The 21172-nt window shown below is 38.7% G+C and overlaps 1 protein-coding gene across 3 annotated transcripts in view; it reads left to right on the plus strand.

The window, feature by feature from the left end:
- The window catches only part of pard3bb (par-3 family cell polarity regulator beta b), a 250350-nt gene that overhangs the window by 13225 nt on the left and 215953 nt on the right, over window positions 1-21172 (plus strand). For all 3 annotated transcript variants that reach the window (XM_084544176.1, XM_084544174.1, XM_084544175.1), the window contains exon 2: window positions 1920-2021. In XM_084544176.1, the coding sequence (XP_084400302.1) occupies window positions 1920-2021 (102 nt within the window). The remainder of the gene's footprint in view (window positions 1-1919; window positions 2022-21172) is intronic.

Consider the following 21172-nt stretch of genomic DNA (forward strand, 5'->3'; position numbering starts at 1 on the left):
TCTTGTAAGAAACTGAACAGATAAGGATGCAGTTTTGGCTCCTAGACAGTGACCATCAACCAAGAATCAGGCAGAACTCGCTGTAATAGTCTCTAATATGGTTATGAGGCTGTGGTAGGCAGTATCCATTTTATCCAATCTTCCACTCTTTTGACTATTTGGTTTGTACTTAATTGAATGAAGTCTAATGTTAGAAGATGAATTGAAGATGAAAGTAAACATTGTGATGCTGCCCAACATGATGCACTGTAACACAGTTTGATTTACCAGTTTCCAAATCAGTGTGAACTGAAACATCTGATAAAATGGAATTCTACAACAATCAAAACACTTTTTATATGGAAAAGCCTTTATGCATTTATTCAAGAAACATACAGTTCCTCGTCCCATCTTAAACTCTTACTAATGCGAGTTCTTGAAAGGCACTGACAAGCACCTGACCCTGAAAGAGTGATTTAATGTGGCACCGCCCCGGAAATGTTTTCACTCATACTGTTCCTTAGGCTGTGTGTGGCTTTTGTGCAGCTGTGTGTGTGTATGTGTGTACACACTTGTGCGTTGTCTCAATGTTTTGTTCAACAACCAGCTCTATGTAGTCAGCTGTCCAGTACAGTGTTAGTGTCATTAATCACAGGCCCAACACAGCGGAGAAAGGGAGTGAGGAGAGAGAGAGAGGGAGAGAGAGCGTGGGCTAGACTAGAGTTATAATCTGTACGTGGCAGCTATGGAAAGATGTGGAGGAAAGGAACAAAGTAGGGGGCAGAGATGAGAGTGGAATGTAAAAAAGGAGGCTATATAAGTGAGAAGCAGAAAGAAAGAGTTGATGAGCAGTAGAGAAGGCACTTGTTACTGTCTACTCATGCTCAGTGACTCTAGGGAACAAAAATGTACTTTCTGTCATTTGTGTTAATGGCCACCTGCCTGTTGACCAAAGATTTTTATTATTTTTAGTCAAAACTAGTCTGCTGCTCCACTTCACGTCATTAGATTAAACTGCCTTTCTTCACAGTTTTGCGCTTGCTGTTATCACTTTGTTCAGAATCAACTCTACACAGATTTTCAGCTTAAATTAAAATTATAGGGGGCTCACCTGGTTGAGAAGGCGCCTCACGGACTGGGGCTCCAGCCCTAACCGCAGTGGCACTTGTTCAATTCCAGCCTGCGCCCTTTGCTGCATGTAGTCACATCTCTTTCGCCATTTTGCCTCCTGCCTCTTTCTACTGATGGCTACCCAAGCTATCCATAAAAGACTTGGTTGTAGCGGGGTAGTGTTATAGTAAATTATAGTAAAGGTTTGTATCCTATACCACCATACAGTCAATACTTACCGTCATCATTTTTGTGTTTTAGTATTGACTGTTATGTTCTCTTTGTATGATTTAATCTGAAGATTATAAATTATCAGGGTTTGGAGGTGACATGCCAGTCATTAACCAAGAACCAAATCATAAATATATTATTAAACCATTCAGTGCTATACAAACCCATAGTATTACTTTTGAAATCAGTTGTATGGGACATTGGACTGATCCACTGACTTTAGCGGCAAATATCTAAATCAGTTGTCTAATTAAAGACCTGTGACAAGTTTTTCTGTATCCTGCTTAGACATTATTGCTTTTAATGTGTGGTCAGCAATGTTAAATGCAACACAGAGATCCAGTAATACCAAGACTTTTCCACTATTTGTTTTCACTGTACTGAAGATAGTAATAAAATCACTCCCTGTGCTGTTTGGAATGTTTACTTCATTCTTGAGTCCAAGTGGTTGAAATCTTGATGGGGAAAACCTCAAAACTATTGCTGAATTTTCACAAATGTATTCAGGTGTTGAAAAACATACGAACATTCACTGTAAGTAAAGCTGGGAGAATGATGGTCTATTCACTGGTTTATAATGTTTGTGTCCTGTGTTACAGGAAGGAGATTTCCTGGTTCGGACTCATCATGTTGAATACTGTGACGGGGGGATTCTGGACCCGGATGATGTGCTCAGTGATCTGGTGGAAGACAAGGACAAGGTAGGAACTTCCAGGGCAGAATGTACTGTTGTATTTCTGCTTTTGATATGCAGTGTTTTTACTTTCTTTGATGTGAAATGCTGTTAGGGGTTGAATTTTGGCTTAAAGCTAAGAGGTGAAACCTGTCTTTTGCTAAAATGGCTTGTTTCCTCAGTGGCCAGTTTTAAACAAACTACACAGAATTGTGTTACTAACCGTAATATTTGACAAGTGGTAGGCAGCTCTTGTTTAAGTAAACTATCTTTATCCCTTAAATCATTTTATATCGTATAATTCATGCAGTTGTTTTGGCGAAGTAATAATGTAGCATTGTGCCCGTGTGTGCAGAATGTGTATGTATTTTTATTGAAGTTTAAGCAGGTATCTTTATCTTGTGTTAACTTGTGTTATACTCAGGAGTATTGAACTGCAGTGGCCTGTAGATATTGCATCTCAAGCAAAATTCAAAGTAAAGGTTTTAACTTGCCATTAGCATTAGACAGCGTCATTAGCAATTCATTTTTGGAGGCTTGAGGGGAACCCGATCCATACAGTCCTTATTCTCCCCTGAGGAATATGTCATTTTTCATTTAACCTGTCGGGGAAAGTCTATGATTTTCATGCTCTCTCATAGACTCTGGCATTATTAGAATCGGATGAATTTGCTTAGATTAAGGACTTTTCGAACCCTGGCTTAGCACCTTATGAATCTTGAGCCCTCTTGGTGGCTCTGCACATTAAAACAGTGTTAACACATACATTATAATGAGCCTCTGTTCTATGGTGAACTGAATTTTTCATTTAGGTCACAGCTAGAAAAAGTGGAAAAACCTGCTGGCTAGAAAGTGTAATGTACAGTGTATTTCCCTGTCCTCGGCTCATATGTATGCCTTGAAGGATGTATGAATACTGCAGGATTTGTTAGAAATTTTCTGAACTAATTAAGAACAAAGTTGCTGTAGTTGGCAATTTCTCTTGAGGCTGTGAGAACCTTCGGGAAGAACCACTCTTTCTCTTTAACTGGGACTCTGGGCCTCTGTTCCTCCAAAAATAATCATTCTTTTTAGATTTTGTGAGCAAGATATTTCTCTTGTTGTGAGTCTAGCTGAAGTCAAATGAAAATCATTTATAGTTTTGCGTTATAATACTTCTGTGCATGAGATCTCCAGTAGAAATATGACTAATAAGGACTTTCTGTACTGTAAAGAAATAATAATTACGCTTGACAGTTTTAGGAGCACTTACCGTCTAGATTGTTAACTGTGCTGAATGAATTTTCCTGATGAGCTCTCATGTATCAGAATGGATCATTACATGACACACTAAGCCGCCATATGAGTCAGTGACAGGCGCAATAAAAGAGTTAGGAGACCAGTGACTGACCAAGGGGGTTACTATTATGAGAGCCTGTTGCCATGGTTTTGGAAAGATTCAGAGAGCCACATGTGCTGGTCCTGCTGTTAGCTAGTTGTCACTTGCCCTGTGCCACTGTGATAGTGTTTGCAGTACTTTTTCTTGTGAAGGTGTTACAGTCTGAAATTGCACTCATGATCAGTCAGTGTGTACTGTACTGGCTTTACAGTCACAAAATTATTATTAAGGATTTTAAGTATGGTATTACTTAATGTATGGATGTAAAGGCTAGAGCTGTTTTATTTTATATTTATTTATTTTGAAACCAGACTCAATTCAAGGTATGATTAAGCCCCACCATTTTTTTTGAGTGTCTGAATTCTGAATGTGCTGCTAGTTCCTGCTCACAGGAGGCTAGTCTAGCAATTAGTCATTTCAGGTTTTATTTCTGGCTGTTTCGGGCTCCTAAGAAACACTATATCTCAGGAACTACTACAAGGAATATCTTCAAATTTGGCACAAGCTTTCACTTGGACTCAAGAATGAAGTAAACATTCCAAATGAAAGGTCAAACATTCAAACATTCAACATTTTGCATGAATTTCTAATAGTATGAACTGATGATGGACTATCAAAGGTCAGCATTACTGTGACATCATAATATTCTGCATAAAATTGTCTTAAATTGACTGGTTGCTGGAGAAATGTTGCTCTGAAGCCATAGTTCTAGTTTTAACCCAGAAAAACAGGGACAAGTAATGACATTACAGAGTTATAATGAAGAACATGCTAGCAAACAATTTACTCTTTACACATTCAGAAAGTTCAACTTCATTCTACTTTTAGTTTTGCTTTGGTCTCCATCAACTCCTGTAGTTCAGATGTGGATGAGGGGAATGATGACCTACCACTCAAATCTTGGTCTGCCCTTTCATTGTGAATAGGACAGTGGAACCATTAAGCATTGATGCCGTAAGAGTAGGTGCATCAGTCTTAGTTAAAGTTAAGTTTCAGATAAGCGCTTAATAATTTGAATAGATGTCTTTGTTAAAGCCGGTCTAACAGGTTTCTGTTTGAAGATTATCAAGTTAAATGAATGGGCCTGTCATAGAGCTCCCCAAATGTGCTTATTGTATTCATTTGCAACTGCTTTGTATTTTTGACTCAATTCTGTACTGAACGCTCTTTCCTCTCACTCAGAAACGATAGCAGTGCTGTTTTTTTTTTTTTTTTTTTGGTCACGTCCCTGGAATGCTGTAAACTGTACATACAAATATCACATTTCCGTGCTAGTTACAAATAAAGAGCTGCACACTAATTCCCCCAAAATACACGTATTGTTAGTCATACACACACAACCACACACACACACACAGACAAAGAAATAAACTGTACAGAATGATACCCAGCAATACAGCCTTCTGAGCAGCAGAGATTGCATATGAAATGAAAGTGTGAAATATTCATTGGATTCTGAAGCGAGGCTCTCATAGTATTACTGAGCTGAGCTGAATAAATGGCTCCTAATCCCAGATGAGTGTTTTACTGTAGGAAGCCTCAGACTGTGTGGCTTTAGGTTTATAACCACAAAGAAAACAGACGATATTTGAGGTCTGCTGGAGATGGAGGTCAAAAATACAGTTTAAAAAACCTTGGCTGCTACATACTCAAGTGAAGCGCTGGAGATAGAGGGCTCACATTTTTGAATGTTTGAAGTGGTATTTATGTAGCTGCTGTGGACAAATGTGGCCGTGTTTTCTCTAGGGCTCATTTACATCTGCTATGAATGCTTGCTCTGTATCTAGATGCATAATCTGGATAATGACATCTGATCTGTCAGCCTATTCATTTACTCCTAGTATTAAGATGCATTCTAATTATCTAGATTTTGCCCGTACTGTAATAAGATCTCTGTACGCAGACGAGTTGGACTCAGAGGGCTGGCTTGTCAACAAACATGGCAGATCTCAGGTCAAGTGAAGCAATTAGCTAATGGTATTGCTACCATCTGTATGCATTGTCTACTTTCGCTTAACTTGGCAGTAAACTCTTCCAAAGACTGCGACTACTGGCTGGTTCCTCAACATACCCTCAATACCATCCCTTCATCTAAGAAAATTATACAGGTGAAAGTAGTTCAGGGTAATGTGGGATGATTTTTGTGTGTTGTTTTCTTTTGTACCACCATCCAACACCCTCACAACCTCCCACCCCCACCTTTTTTCCCCATTACCCTAATGTCTCTCTTGCACGTTGTTTTTCAAGCCCACTCGCAGCTTTATGCCAAAGAAAATGAAAAGTAAGCAGAAAATATGGATTCCCATCAGCATTTTCTATGTTGCTGGAAGTGTAATTCCTAATGTACTTTTGCCATCTCGGAGGTATGCAGAAACTGACTCGAAGGGACCAGAGTTGGTTTTAAAAGGTTAGCTGGTAATGGATAGATGGGGGGGGAACACTGTTGCCTTGCATGATATTGATGTTTGCTCGGGGACATTAATGTCACATACACTTGATCAGACGGCCGCACACACCCACACATACTGTACCCACACCCACACCCACACCCATACACAAACACATGTTGCTGTCTTTGTGAGGACCTTCCATTGACATATTCCATTCCCTAGCCCTTTACCATCTCAACTAATTGCCTAAACCTAACCATAACCTAATTGTAACCTTTATCCTAAAACCATGTCTTAAGAGGTTTGAACCCTCAATTAGTTGTAGAGCCCAGCAACAAAAGCCTCACAATGACAAAATGTACCCACAACGTAAGTATTCCATGAAAAATTGGCCTCCACAACTTAATAAAATAAGGCCACATATGCATAAATAAATGCATACATCAAGCTTCACTGATAACATTAATGAGAAAAAGCCTTCTCTGACCACAACATGCGCCGCCGTGGTTATTATTATGTCTTTTCAAATGGATCCCCATTAAACCCCTATTCATTAACATATACTGTTTTACCTTATCAAAAACAGAAATCAGAAGATTTATTACCTAGGCCGACTGCCAGTCTAAATCATTGCAAGAGGTATAACATAGTAAGTTATGTACCTCTGCAAGCTTATAGTTGCACTCAAACATATCATGTGCACATATAGTAATGTGGTCTGTTAATACATGTTGACTGTCAGTGGAGACTGATATATGTGTCGGTGTCCTGCAATTTAGCAATGAGGCCGTAGCCTCATCAAATATAATTTACAATTCTGCTAATGGCTGATTCCTGGCCCCAAAGAAAGAGAAGGTTTATGGTCCCTCTACCCTTCTCAAGGACTATCACATACACCTGTCACACACACAAAAGTCAACTCATCAAAGAAAACTAACATAAAACATGAGTGTATGATAAAATCTACATAAAGACAATAATAAAAAAAATAAAGAGAGCCACCTGCAATGGACAGACAGAAGATTGAATTACTTTGATACCATTCTGAAGGACTAAGAAAAGCAAGATTGCACGTTCATACTTGTGGACTGTGACAACAATGCACACATACAGCACATAGGCTGACATTTATTTGTACTTTGTGGTTTTACATGGACCATAATACCATGGTACTAGTGCCAGCTAATGTTGATTTAATGAGAGAAGATGAAGTGATGTTTAAAGGCTTATTTTTGAATAATGCTTGTTGATGATCGTCTATAATGTCATGTTATGCTTGACCTGACTACAATTTGCTGGTCCAAACTGGCACTTTAGATCCATCTGTTTGTGGCACAGAGTTTTCCGAATATATATATATATATATATATATATATATATATGTGTGTTTTAGTTGTGTTGCTGTTCACTCTCCGAAAGATCATTGTAGCTAATGTGATAATTTAGTTGCCCAGAACGACTTCTACACAATTCAGTTGCTCCAAATGAATTCAAATGACACGCACACCGGGATACCCGGTAAATGAAAGCAGTTCATTGTGTGAAAGCAATAAAATGTAATGTTTTCTTTAGAGGGAGGTCAATATTATTCTCACCGGTTGGCCACTTCTTAATGCCTATGGAGAGCTGACGGGGCAAAGGTGGCTAGGATACTGTTATTTGTGTGTGTGTGCACATGCATGTGTGTGTGTGTTTGAGAGAGAGAGAGAGAGACAGAATGAGAGAATGACAGGGAGAGAGACAAGTATGTTTATCCGTCCTGTTCTTTCACTTAACCTTTGTAAGCTGACATCACACTTGGAAAGGAAAATATATTTGAACTCAGTTGCCCTAAAAGATCTATTGATAAATATGATTAGGACAGGCTGAAAAAACAGCAAGAAGACTAGAAAAATATTGATATTTTGACTCTGTGTTCTACCACTATTCATTTCAGTAGGTCAAATGAAATTCTATATCTTTTAAAAGTTTAATAATAAATAGAAACAAATGCTGGGCCAAATAAGCATTGAAACAAAATGTGGTTAATACATTTTAAAGAAAAGTAGGATGAATGAAAGTATTATTTAAGGCCAGCTATTATAATTATAATAATAATTATTATTATTTTTAAAAAAAACTTAATTCAGTTGCAGTCTAGCAGTCAGACACAATGTCTGATACAAATACAAACATCATTACCAGAAGTGATTGACATGTGTGTTCATTGGTCAAAATAATCTAATCTATAATCTACAACCGCTGCAAAGTTAAGATGCAGGCCCAGTAAAATATCAGAAACACACCACATCTTGAATATAAAAGCTTTTCATTAGATGAACTGAATCTGGGGTTAAGCCTAGTCAACCCTGGGAGCTAGCGATAACAGAGCAGCCACAGTCTTAAGGTGAGGGGCAACTCTCTGTGGTATATGAAGACGTTCATAGAGAAGGGAACAAAGAGCAGACAGCAGACATGTCGTGAAACTAGAATGCCATCAGTTTGGTATATTAGTGAAAAACAAAAGGTCCCACTTCCGCCGTATAGAATTAACACTGCCTTGCACTTTGCAACAAGGCTCAACAATAATATGTGGAGACAGACGGTTAAATTTACCTTTCTCTTATGCAAACACAAATGTTGCTTCTCTGGGTTAAAATGACATTATTCACTTTTTAAAATGTAGTGCAGACAAACTGTCGAACGCATCTCTTCTTTGTCAACATATAAGTTATTTATTTTATATATTTTATTGGTAGTTTACATTGTCTAAAGTCTGTTTTAATATGAGATCTGTGGATTAACAATTGGTCATCTTTCTGACATTTTATAATGATGCGGAAATTTTACTGCATTTATGGTTTACAGTTATGTGTGATAAATATGTGGTACAGTTCCTTATAGCCACATGTAGGGGCAGTTTGTACAACCATTTATTGATAATGGTGGAAATGGAAATAAAACAAGAATCTGGCATATGTGTGGCCTAGTTTTCGTAGTTTTTAACTGATGACTTCGATAAAAAGTATTTCTGACAACAGTTGTGGGCTAACTGGGCTACTAAGCTAGCTCTCCCCTTTCTAGATAGCTGTGTTTGTAACTTTTCCAATCTCAAAATGCCTATTTGCAACAATGCAATGTTATCGTTATAGACTGTTGTGATGTGTATAGTCATGTATATGATATTCAAGTAAATTACACAGCTGCTGACACTAGTTTGCTAACACTAGTTTGCTAACATTACTTCTCAGGCAAGTTGGGTTGGGTTGGATTCCCTGCAATGCATTAAGTCAAAATTTTCCAGCTGTTCACAAATATCCGGTGAATCTTGCTGCAGACTCTGAAGTAAATTGCTACCGTTTTTCATCTGTGGTCAAATGTTGAATTGTGACATTTGCTCCTGTGGAGTACTTGGAGTTGGATGTAATGGGGAGAAGAAAAAAAGTTCCTTCATTGTTATTGGACAAGTAAATGAAATGGGAAATTCCCCCTTTATAAAAAAAACCCCAAAAAACTTGAATTAGTAGTTGAAACTGTTCAGCGAGACTTAATAATACTGACACAGCTACAAAAAAAGTCCTCATTTATTAATGCGTGACACAATACCACTATGATTATTAAGCTGAACATGGGCGTGCAATGTCAACAAGGAGATTTGTTGGATGTCTGTGTGTTTTAAGCTGAGGGTTTTTGTTACATTGGCTGGGATTAAAATGTTGTGATTAAATGTGGACTGTGTCAGAGGCCACAACACAAATTAATGCTTCTCAATATGTCATGTCATATTGCATGTTTTTCTAATCCCTTTCAAGTCCCATTGTGTTGATTTGGGTCATGGCTCAATAAATGTGCAGCACGCACACACGCGTATAAACCAACTACCTTAACACATATGAATCCAGTCCAATACTGCCTGACTGTCTATTGTCTTCATTATCTTGTCACGCCAGAACAAGCAGCTGTGAATAATCACATTGCAACTGCATTGTATTTACTAAACAACGCTCAATCAAGTTTCTGTCTGCGCATATATACTGCACAGACTTAATGTTCAAGTAATTTATGATGGAAACCGTAGAGGAGGATTATGGGGCATTGTGCATAATAACCCTTCCTACAGGGTCATAATTGCCTCATTCTCACTGGCTTGTGTTTTGTTCATCAGAATGGCATAACTAAGCTGGTGAGAAAGGGAAAGGGAGAGAGAAGAGGGATGGAAAGGGAAAGGAAAATGAGATGGGACAGATATGTACAGCAGTGGAATAGCTGAATGAAGAGTTGAGGAGACGGCAAGAAAGAGAAAACCTGAAACAGACAAAAAGGGCAATGACATGTGAATTATAATAACTGCACGACATGGTACCAGCTTTTTGTATGACATTGATGTACCAAAAGTTGTTCCAACTGCTTCTAAGTTTTCCTTTGTACATCGCACCATGATTTCTTAACAGTATTCCATTCATTCATGTCCATGAATGGACACATTCTATGCTACAGATGACATACATACACTGATCAAGCATTACATTACAACCACCTGCCTAATATACTTTAGGTCTCCCTTGTGCTTCCAAAACAGTTGTGATTCATCAGTGAATGGACATGGGCCTTCTGAGGGTGTCCTGTGGTGGGCCTTTGGATCCTATGGGTTGAGGAGAGGGGCCTCTGTGGACCATCCCACAGATCAGTTTGGGATCTAGTGAATTTGGAGGCCAGGTCAACACCTTGTGCTGTTTTTCATATTTTTTGAGTTGTTACTAAACTGTTTTTGTGTGTGTGCCTGTGTCAGGCTGCATCCTGCTGGGGATGGCTGCTGCCATCAAGGAGTGTCATTGCTATAGGGTGGGTGTGCCTGGTCTGGTCTAGGTGGGTGGTACATGTCTAAGTAACATCCACATGAATGCCAGGTCCAAAAGTTTCCCAGCAGGACATTGTATTGTCACAAGATGGTCAATGTTGTTTACTTCTCCTGTCAGTGGTCATAATGTTATGCCTGATTGGTGTACATTATACACACACAAAATGTTTTATTACGTGGCTATATTATACCCGAACAAAACAACAATTATAGCCCCACAGCCAAACTATTTGAGTCATAGTGATGAATTTCTAAATGTTTATATTCCAGATATTGTAAATGCTATTATGAGCTCACACATTAAGTGATGACAGCAATCAGTCTGGAAATGATGCAGCACATGCATTAACTGGGCCATATTACTTTTGCGTGTGTATTTATGTCTGTCTGCCTATGTGCGTGTCTAAATAAACTCTGCAGCATCTTCTCATTAGAATGTCTCGCTCATAGCGAAAAATGAAGAACTATCACGTCTAGTAAATGCAGCCTTAACGTCTTTGCATATGTAAGTTACAAAGGCCGTGCTCACAGTGAAAGACCGATTTTGCAGAGTTATCTCCTAGAAGTAGAAGCTGGACATTACCACTGATGAGCACATTTTTTACAGACATGGCTGGTAAACTGTAGAGAAGTAAAAAATACAGAAGAGATGGAACAATCTGCTATGAACAAGGAACCTGATCTCAGTAATTTCCTCCTTAGCACGGATGGTCTTTTAAATTTTGTACTACATTTTGTTCATGTCAATTCTTAAGGTCTAACTGCCGAATACGTTACATTTAAAGGGGAACTACTGTTTTTTACAACCTGGACCTTATTTCTGGCCTAAAATACGATCGTTTACTCACCCATATAACAACAACGACCTGGATGATGTCCTCTCTGAGCGCCGTGCGCATCCGCGACGGTCGGCTTGTTTACCTGTAATTTGCTACTGCTGTGGTTCGTCCAAAACCTCAGAATCGGAAAAATATTCAGCTGTGTTGCAAAAAACTAGCAGTAGCAAATTAGAGGTAAACAAGCCGACCGTCGGAGGTGCGCGCGGCGCTCAGAGATGACATCATCCAGGTCAGAAGACATGATCCGGGGTCTGTGGGTCAATCTACAGACCCTGGATGATGATGACCGGTAACTCCGGACTCAATGGAGAATAGCGCTAGTGAAACGAAATATTGTTGATATGAACGAGTTTCTCAGCAGATAATGCGCTATTTAGAGGCTGCGATTCGGTGCCCCAGTCACTCCCACTGTATGGTTATACGCAGATCTCAATATCTCCCGAAGGACTGCAAATTACACAAAAGTTGTATGGGTGAGTAAACGATCGTTTTTTATGCCAGAAATAAGGTCCAGGTTGTAAAAAAACAGTAGTTTCCCTTTAACTAATTGATACAGGAAAAAAACGATAAATACCTCTAAATGAATAAAACCTAAAATAATGATATTCAGACTTGGACAGCTGTTAATTTTAGTCCGTCTTAGACTTTTGACAACAGGCTAGAGTACATTTCAAATGAGGAAACGAATGCAATGCAAAAAAACAAAACAAAACAATTAAACAGAAGTAAACTTCCTATTTAAAAGCAAACAGAGACCCAACACAGGTTATATTTCACTTCCTCCATCTCAGACACTTCCTCACATTTGCTGATTTGCTGTTATTTATTTAGACAGTCCGGTGGAACTGCTTTACACATTTCCCTGATGCATGTGAGGTTTCTTCTGGATCTACTCTTGTTGTTTTGTTATTTTATTTATTTATTTTTTAATAAAAAGTTTATTTTCTCAACTTTTAGTTGAGAAAATAAAGTAGAAAGTTAATCTTGCCTGCAAATTGTAAAGCCATCTATCTCACTATACAAACACTGCAGAAGCTGTCTGTATGAATGTTTGTCTGTCCCTGCTCTGCTCCTACCACCCACTGCGCCGTGTAATGCCGACATGGGCCAAGAAAACAGAAAGCAAACCGAACTGACAAAAGAGAGAGTTGAAGAAAAAGGGAAAACCAGATCATTATTTAAATATTAAAGGAACTGGGATGTGAACTGCTAACCTTATTATCTTCTCGAGCAAATTGCTTTGGCTGACTGGAAAACTGACACACATGGGGGATCGCACACTATGTACTCCCCATTGAGTTGTCAGGAGTCCACCAACTGTCCATCTCCACGTCTCCAAGTCAGACTGAGTTAACTCAACAGCCAGCCAGTATAATCACCAGACATGCTTCAAGTTTCATCAATTGCAGTTTAGACACATTTTCCCTGAAAACTAAACCGTTGTGGCATTGTAGGCCTGATTGAACTGAGTTTCTTTGAGAAGGTGCCCACTGGAGAACCCCAAGAATACCAAAGAGTCTCACAGAGCCTTCTGTCTTCAGATGCCAGGTTTCTGTTCTAACATAATCTGTGATGACATTATTCAAGTGCAAATCAGTGGACGGATACAAGAAATTCAGATGCACTGAAAATGAAATTTGCTGCCTATTAGTGAACAAAAAATTGAAACATACTAGGGACGTCCAAAGGATTTTTTTAAATGATTGACTTGAGCATGTAGCCAAAACCGAGTCTCTTTATGGCCAAGCCTTTCCCTTTAAGGGAAGCAGCCTTGTGTGTGTTGTCATTAGAAAGTCTGTGAAAGCTAACTGCAAAAAAACTACCTGCATGAACCCAATACTGCTGTCCATACACACGGTAACGTTTAGGAGCTGATTGTTTTTATGTTGTTGTCGAGCAGCTTTCAAAGGCAGTGTGTTAATCTGTTGGTCTGTGAAGGAAATGTATAAGGCCTGGTTCACAAAAGTTAGACGTTGTCGACTTCACTTCTTTTTCCTCATCACTGTAGAATTTTGTCTGGACCAAAAGCTGACAGCAACAAGCTAGGCTATAGAAGCTAGCCTAAAACCCAAGGTATTCCCACCACGGCACAGAACTGTGAATCCGGGAAAATAATGATTGGAAACTGAAGGCAGTCATACAAAGATATGTAAATTGTACAATATGGATGTTGCGAGGTGGTAATACAGTAAAGTATATACAGTAGATGCTGATGAGTTCCACAGGTCTTGTACAGCTATTTACAGCTTAAGGCTAATCTATACACCATAGAGCTATTTATAAAGGTGCATAAGTTTTTAAATTTGTTATTTTATTCAAACCATCCATCGTTTTTGTGATCAGAGTTAATATAATTTCACTTTCTTTACTGTTGTTTATTTTTGCGTCTCTGCAAAATAAAATAGAAATCTTTAGGGAAGAGCTTGGATGCAATTGTTTTATTCTTAATTAACTGCAAAGCTATTTAACTGTCAAGCATACAGTGTAGGCCTACCGCTACAGCATGATCATCTATGATAAGACCAATCTGAGTTTTAGACCTTCAGAACGTTTCTGGAAGATGAGTATATTTACAAATGTGCCTGAAATAGGGTACATTTTAAATGCATATGATTTTTAGTGATACAATGAGCTCTTTGTGTGTGTAAATCACCTCCTAAAATGCAGCTGACACTCTCCATCTTAATGTCCTTCCTTTTTACACACACACAAACACCACATAACCCATCAAGAGCACAATGAGTGCAAACCTTTAATGTCATATAGCCTCGTATGTTACATGCACATCATGTTCCGCTTGATGGCATACACAGATGGGTGATATAATATTACTTGTGTGGCACATTTTGAATAGGTCTGTAATGTTCCATTAGTTTGATTGCTTACAACCCTCCACACATGAGGGGCACAAACAATAAAAGCAGAACAGAGGAAAAATTAAATGGCTGTTTTTAATGCTTTAATTTAATGGTTTAAATTTAATGTTGTTCATTTACGACACAAGTGACGTGATTAGATCGTTTCACTTAAGCACAGATACATGGCGCACGCCGAAAGCCCCGCACACACGGATACACTTCTGCTTACACACACACGCACACACAGACTGACACTCTTCAAAAGCACTGGAGTGGAATAATGGACAAGGCAACGGAATAGTGGGCAGATTTTATCATTCACACTCTCTTAACCACCAGCCATCTGCTAAATGCACGCGTTCTTGTCTTACTGTTTGTGGAGGTGTGTGTGCATGTGTACGAGTGCACACACATACGGATGGATGGATGGATGGTATAGTTAATTCACTGGTGAAGTCAGATTCAAACAGAACTGCATATCGTGTTCAGATCAATAGAGAACAACACAACACACACATGGTTTAGAGTATACTTGACTGGATTGTTATTAAATACCAACCAATGTCTTGTTTCCAAATACACACCAATGCAAATGCATGCTAAAGTGTGTGTGCAGTAAGTCGTGACTGTATAGTTAGTTCAGCAATGCACCTGGTTTGTGCTGTTGATTCAGTACTTTCTTCTTTCCGCTTTTGGTCTAAATTTGAAATGGAAAAAGCCTGCTACTATGGTAGCCTTAAACATTAATATTAACTGGTGTTTTAATATAGATGTGCCTTAACCTCAAACTTTTCCCAATTAATGGACATTTTTCCTAAAGGTCATCCAGGCTCTGCTCATGTATCATTATCTCTGTGTTACATTGAGAGGTTGCTCATTATGACAGGATAAAGAGGAGACAACAGTGGGATCTTACCATAATGAGCCTAAATGCTCCCTCTCACATGTCTGCTCCTTCCCACCTCTTTGTGCTGCCTTTCAGTCTGTCCTCAATTTGTCCTGGCTTTTTGTCCCTGCACACGCTTTCTCTGTCTTAGTTAACAGTACCTGTCAATCTGTTAAATCATCTAGTTAATACCAAGCTGTTTCTTTTCCTGGCACCTTTTGTTGTCTCTTTGTTCCTTGAACATAGCTCTTCCCTCGTCGTGTCCTGAGTTCTCCTCTAGTATTTAGTACTTCTTTGGCCTCCCCCCTTTCCTCCCACCCCCTTCCTTCCCTTCATCACATACCTCTTTCTTTCACCCTTTCCCTCTAATGAATCCAATCATTTTTGAGTCACACCTTAGTGTGCGAGCATGTGTGTGTGCGTAGGCCCTTCATTTGTCAAAGGCACATACAGATGGGATCCAGACCTGGTACATATGTTGACCCTTAGCCAGAAACCAAGGGGGTTAATTGAGTAATGGTATTTGTGAGAGAGGGAGAGGATACTGGGAGGGAGGATTCATCAGAAAGCCAGAAAGAGAGAAAGAGACGACAAGAATGAGGGCATTAGGAGAGTGAGAGAGACAGATAGGTGCAATTTGTGAGAGCATATGAAAGGAGAAGCAGGAGGTTGCAGGAGAGAAAGGGGTTAATTGCTAGAATGAATAAATTGTAACACAGAAGGAGGCTGGTAATTAAAGAACTGTGGAAGAGACAGGGAAATAAAGACAAATGTGGGGTTAATGGTAACGGTGTGTGAGGTGAGCATGAGGTGACAGCATGAGGCAGCCTACCAGCAGGAGTTGGAAGATTGACTCTAACTGATAGAGAAAGGGTTAACACATTGATTGAAATGAAACAGAGAGGGTGAAAGCGAAAGGGTTAATTATGAGTGTAATAAACGATGGAGCCTTTAGACTTCCTGGACCTTAATTAAGAAAACACTGCTGCACCTGGGACCCACCTAGAATAGATGGATGCACGGTGCTGCATGAAATTGTGTGTGTGTGTGTTACTAATTGTTATTGTCCACATAATCATTGATTCATTGTGATGAAGAATTATCTTAATGAAGTGCCTGAATATGGGTTTTGTTGCTGTTCACCAAGATCACATCCTTCATATCATTGTTTGTTGGTGAAATTGAAGAAATAGACATTTTAGTGCCTGGTTGTTCTTTCTCTCTCTCTTGACTGTTACAAACATGTAGATTTAATTATAGATTTGACGACAAAGCAACACATGATGCTTTTGACACAAGTCCCCTACCCTTTGTTCAAGTTCTGACTTCCTATTAGAGCCCGACCGATAAAGGATTTTGAAGGCCGATACCGATACAAATATTTGTTGGTTTTAAAAACCGATATATCGGCCGATATTTTTTTTTTTTCAGAAACGCGCAACAAAACATTAACTTATTTCCCTAACATTAGTTATTTGTAGTTATGAGTTTTAACTAAAATAATATGATAATGCATCCCTTTACCTGCACTTTTTAAATTCTTTCCATCAAGCTACATCAAACCATTTTCAATCATCAGTTGTTGCCTGCCTTCTAAAACCTACTATTTAGCGATCTACATCCATTATGTGACTCGTTAATGCTGCGGCTGAACGACAGTCTGCAACGCACACTTTGCGTCATTGGATTTCATACACGTGTAAAAGAAAAGCTAACTTTTATGCACAAGCTACGTTTGATACTTTTTCTCTATGTATAAATGTTCACTCCTCGCAAGTCTAACTTACATTTTACAATGCAGGGACTGTAACTGAGATATGCTAGTTATAAATACAGTAATCATTACAATACTTTATTTAGGCAGAATAAGTTCGTTGTGGTTTCCAAGCTCATTAATGTTAACGTTAGCGGTCTTCCACTGATAGTGGCATTAGCTAGCTTTGTGGTTAGCTAGTCTATGATGAGCCATAATTTAGCAATGGATAACGTCATACTGCAAATTGTAAAACATACATTTTCAATATAACAGGCCAAGGAGAGATGATACGTCTCATTGCTATAACTGTCACGCTATTAAAGAAATACTTCAGTCACATTGTCAAAAGTTAAAAGGACAGTCAGTCAACTACACTGTAACAACGTAACGTAATTAGCTAATTCCGCTTCACTCTCGGCTTATTTAACAGCAGCAAAACTGGACATGATAGTCAAGAATTTTGTCATGCTTATTTGAGTTAAGAGAACTGATGGGGATGTTCTTTTAATTGTTATTCAAGCAATGTATGTCTCTGACCAACTCACCATGAACACACTTCACCGATGATCTTACTCGCGGATAACTGATTCTCTCTGCCCGACTCTGGCTGGATCAGCACGAGTTAGACACGAGTGTTGCCAACAGGGACGGTGTAGAGTGCCAACGCCAACACTCATGACATGGTTGAAGGGTGTTTCGTTTTTATTTTATTTTTGAAATATTCATTTATCGGCCATTATAAATGCCGATACCGATAGTTTTGAAAATGCCTAATATCGGCCGATAATATCGGCCGGCCGATATATCGGTCGGGCTCTACTTCCTATGTTACTGTTGCTTAGGGCTTTGACTCCGAACTTCGTTATTCGAATATAATTCGATTATTTTAAAAATTGAAGATATTCGAACGAATTTTAGGGATCTCTTAATATTCGAACCTGTATGGGAATTATTTTTTGTAAATGTGTTTGCTTGTAAACGTTGTTTTCAATTCAGATTCCGAGTTTTTTTTTTCTTCACGCCTGGTGAAGTAAAATCGCGAGCTCATTAGCAAGGCTATTGTTGGTCATCTGGGCTCCTGTAGGTAACGTTAGCATGCTAGGTTCCTGTAAGCTTGTGTATTTCCGATGGAGCGTTAACTGTGTCGTAACAGCATCTTCTGTTATATTCTGCTCGTTACATCTTCATTCCGACACTGCATATCTTGTTTGCTTAATAATAACAATTTTAACACGCATAAATACTCAGCCTTTCGTGCACGTAGTCTATTAACATTGACTGATACACTGCCCTCTGGTGGACAGAACATATAGAACTTAAGTTTGATACCAATATCAGTCTTACTGAAGACATTTAATGGTCAAAATATAATTAATAAATATTCGAATATATTCAAATTTTAATATTAATATTTTGAATATGATTTTTGGGCAAAAGTCAAAGCCCTACTGTTGCTACAGTTATACAAACAGTAGCCATGCGGGTGTCCATTCCCATAGAAAAGAGCTGAGAGGTAATTTGGTGGTGTGTTGCACAATTTTTCAGTTTTTGTGTGTAGTTATTTCCTTCGCTGTACCCACAATTCCTAACTGTACATTCTTCACATTTTTGAAGAATCACAATTATAAGTTTTAAAGCTAACAAAGTTTACACGTTTTCAGTGTTTTTCTATGGGAGTCGACCCCTGCATTACTATTGTCTGTCTAACCAAGGAACAGTAACACAAGAAGTCAGGACTTGACAAAGGATGGGAATCCCCTGGTTTGTATTCAGCAGACCAATCAGAAGGCCAACAATAGGCCAGATTTCTAAATTAGTTACAAAATCCAAACTTCCTTGTAAACATCTTTTCGCCCTAAGTCACCAAAAACACAAGAGATTTTACAAGATGTTGCCTTTCAAAATAACTTCTTGAAATGTCAGAGCATAAGAAATAATTGAATTCAATTATTTTTCAGCACGTGAGAACAGTCAAGTCAGCTGAGATTATGACAGCACACAGATGTGTGGAAGCTCTGAAGCCCTGCCAGTCTCATTCAGTAGCTCATTATTGTTACAGAATAACAGTAGAGACAGTAAAATTTGCTGCTTGATCTAATGACTTAAAAGCCTCCAGTCATAGCCATCTAAGTCTTTAAGAGTATTGTGCTTTGGGCTGTGTGAAGCCTTGAGTTGTTTCAAAGAACATTTTGAAATCAGCCAGTAAGATTGGACAGGTGCAGGCTAATCTGAAACTTCATTACAAGACTTCTGCTTTTGTTCTCTTGGCAGTCTGTAATCTGTATTGAGGTAGATTGTGCTTTTCAGTACACATCATTTAGTGTCTAGGTGGATTGGATTTATGGTCTTGTGAATAGACGATACGATCTGCTTGAAAGACTAATGTAATCAGTGTGTTGACCACAAGCTTTACTCTTCACCTCAATCATAGAGATGTTAGAAGGAGCACCTCACATGTCAACCCTTTCAGAAGGAAAAGCAGCCTGTATGATGTGTGTGAGATATGTAGCTACTGTGTATGTGCACTCTGAGATTTAATTTGGGTATCTATGTGTTATCACTCGCACGTCGATGTGCACACCCACTAAGCTACTGGCAGTTAGCAGAAAGATTTAAATACACTGACAGAGTAATGCGCTGGGCGGTGAGAGCTTTACAAAGAGTGAACCTGTCTCTGAATGTGTGAGTGATGATAACAGGCTCATTTAATTGCCTAACCCCTACACACACACACAGTCGTGTATTCATGGTTTTAGAGGACATGGCGTTGACTTCAATTTATTTTCGGGAGACTTACCCCAGTCTTAACCATTACTAAGATGCACCCAAACCTTATTTGACTTATGGAGGTTTGCTTTTTGTAATCTGACTGATTAAATGGATTTAGATCCCCATAACATGAGTAATACTGGACTATAGACACACACATCATCAGTGTCCTAAGTAGGCGTCACATCATTTTTACCATTAGCTGTGAGTATGTGGAGGTAAGAGACTATAATGGAAGTGATGGGAGAAATGAAATAAATGAGCAGTCATCCAGGGAGAGAAATACTTCCAAAGCTAATAGGAGTTCAGAGGTCAGGGTTATGTGCATTGATCTTGGCAAAATCATACTCCAAACCAAAATCCCTATTTTTTTTCTCTCCTCCTACTACAGTTAGTGTTAACTTCAGTTTTCAAAAACTATTCCAAAGTCATTTTCCTTTGAGAAAATCCAATCCATTGATCCAGCAGCTTCTTGTTACTTGAAGTTAAGTTCAGTGCAGCTGCCAAGTTTGAGATAATATTTTAAAGTCTGAAATAGAACAGGAGCCTTTTTATTTTTGGCTGCCCAGCAGATGCTTTGTAGAAGACCTGGTCATCTTGCGTGCTGTTGCTATGAGACTGCTCGCATGTCCTTACAGTCTGGTGCCTGCTGCTAAAACTCTGCCTGATGCTGCTGTCAGGTACATCCAAAGGCTCCATAATTTAATTGGAAATATAATTTGTGGTTGACCACCTGTTGATTATGCTTTTTTGTAGACTAATGGGCTGGATTTACTAGAAAATGAACAGAAAAAGTGCATGAGGTTTTACATTAGAATCTTGTAAACATGTTTGATAGTGTGTAGTCAGTTCAGTCAAAACATAGTCAAAGGTCAAAATAAAGTTTTTTTTTTTTGTTACATTTTATTAATAATTTAGTTAATTTATATACATGTAAGATTTTAAGTTTGACGTTGTGAAAGAGATGCCTTGTTGTGTAGAAATGGCTGATGATGCTGGAAGTATTTTCTTGCCGTGTTTTGAAGCGAAGATTGATTGTTCTCCTTCAGCTCTAAAGCAGATAAGCTGCCTGGGGGTCAGGAGACAACCTTTCTACATTTAACCCCATAATCCCCAAAGTGGTTAAAGATTATATACATGTGAATTGGTTATAGCAGCTGTCCACTGTTGTATAAAACAGCGTCGCAACCCTCTATCAAACATGTTAAAGTCTTAGTTCAGATTCAGATATCAAACTACAAGGTAATAAAGATGACTTTTGTCAAATGCAACCCTTTTGCAGGTTTGATTTAATGTGTGTGTTTGCATGAATATATGAGTATACGGCATTCATCTGGGCTTTGGATTGTCTATTTAGCATTTTGACATGTTAATTGTCAGATAACAACCGTCAAAACACTATGTGTGTACAACTGTGAAACTGTGTCCTCGAAAATATGATGTGTACGAGTGTGTCCGTAACCTAA

The sequence above is a fragment of the Chelon labrosus genome, assembly GCF_963514085.1.
Source record: "Chelon labrosus genome assembly, chromosome: 5".
Taxonomy (NCBI): domain Eukaryota; kingdom Metazoa; phylum Chordata; class Actinopteri; order Mugiliformes; family Mugilidae; genus Chelon; species Chelon labrosus.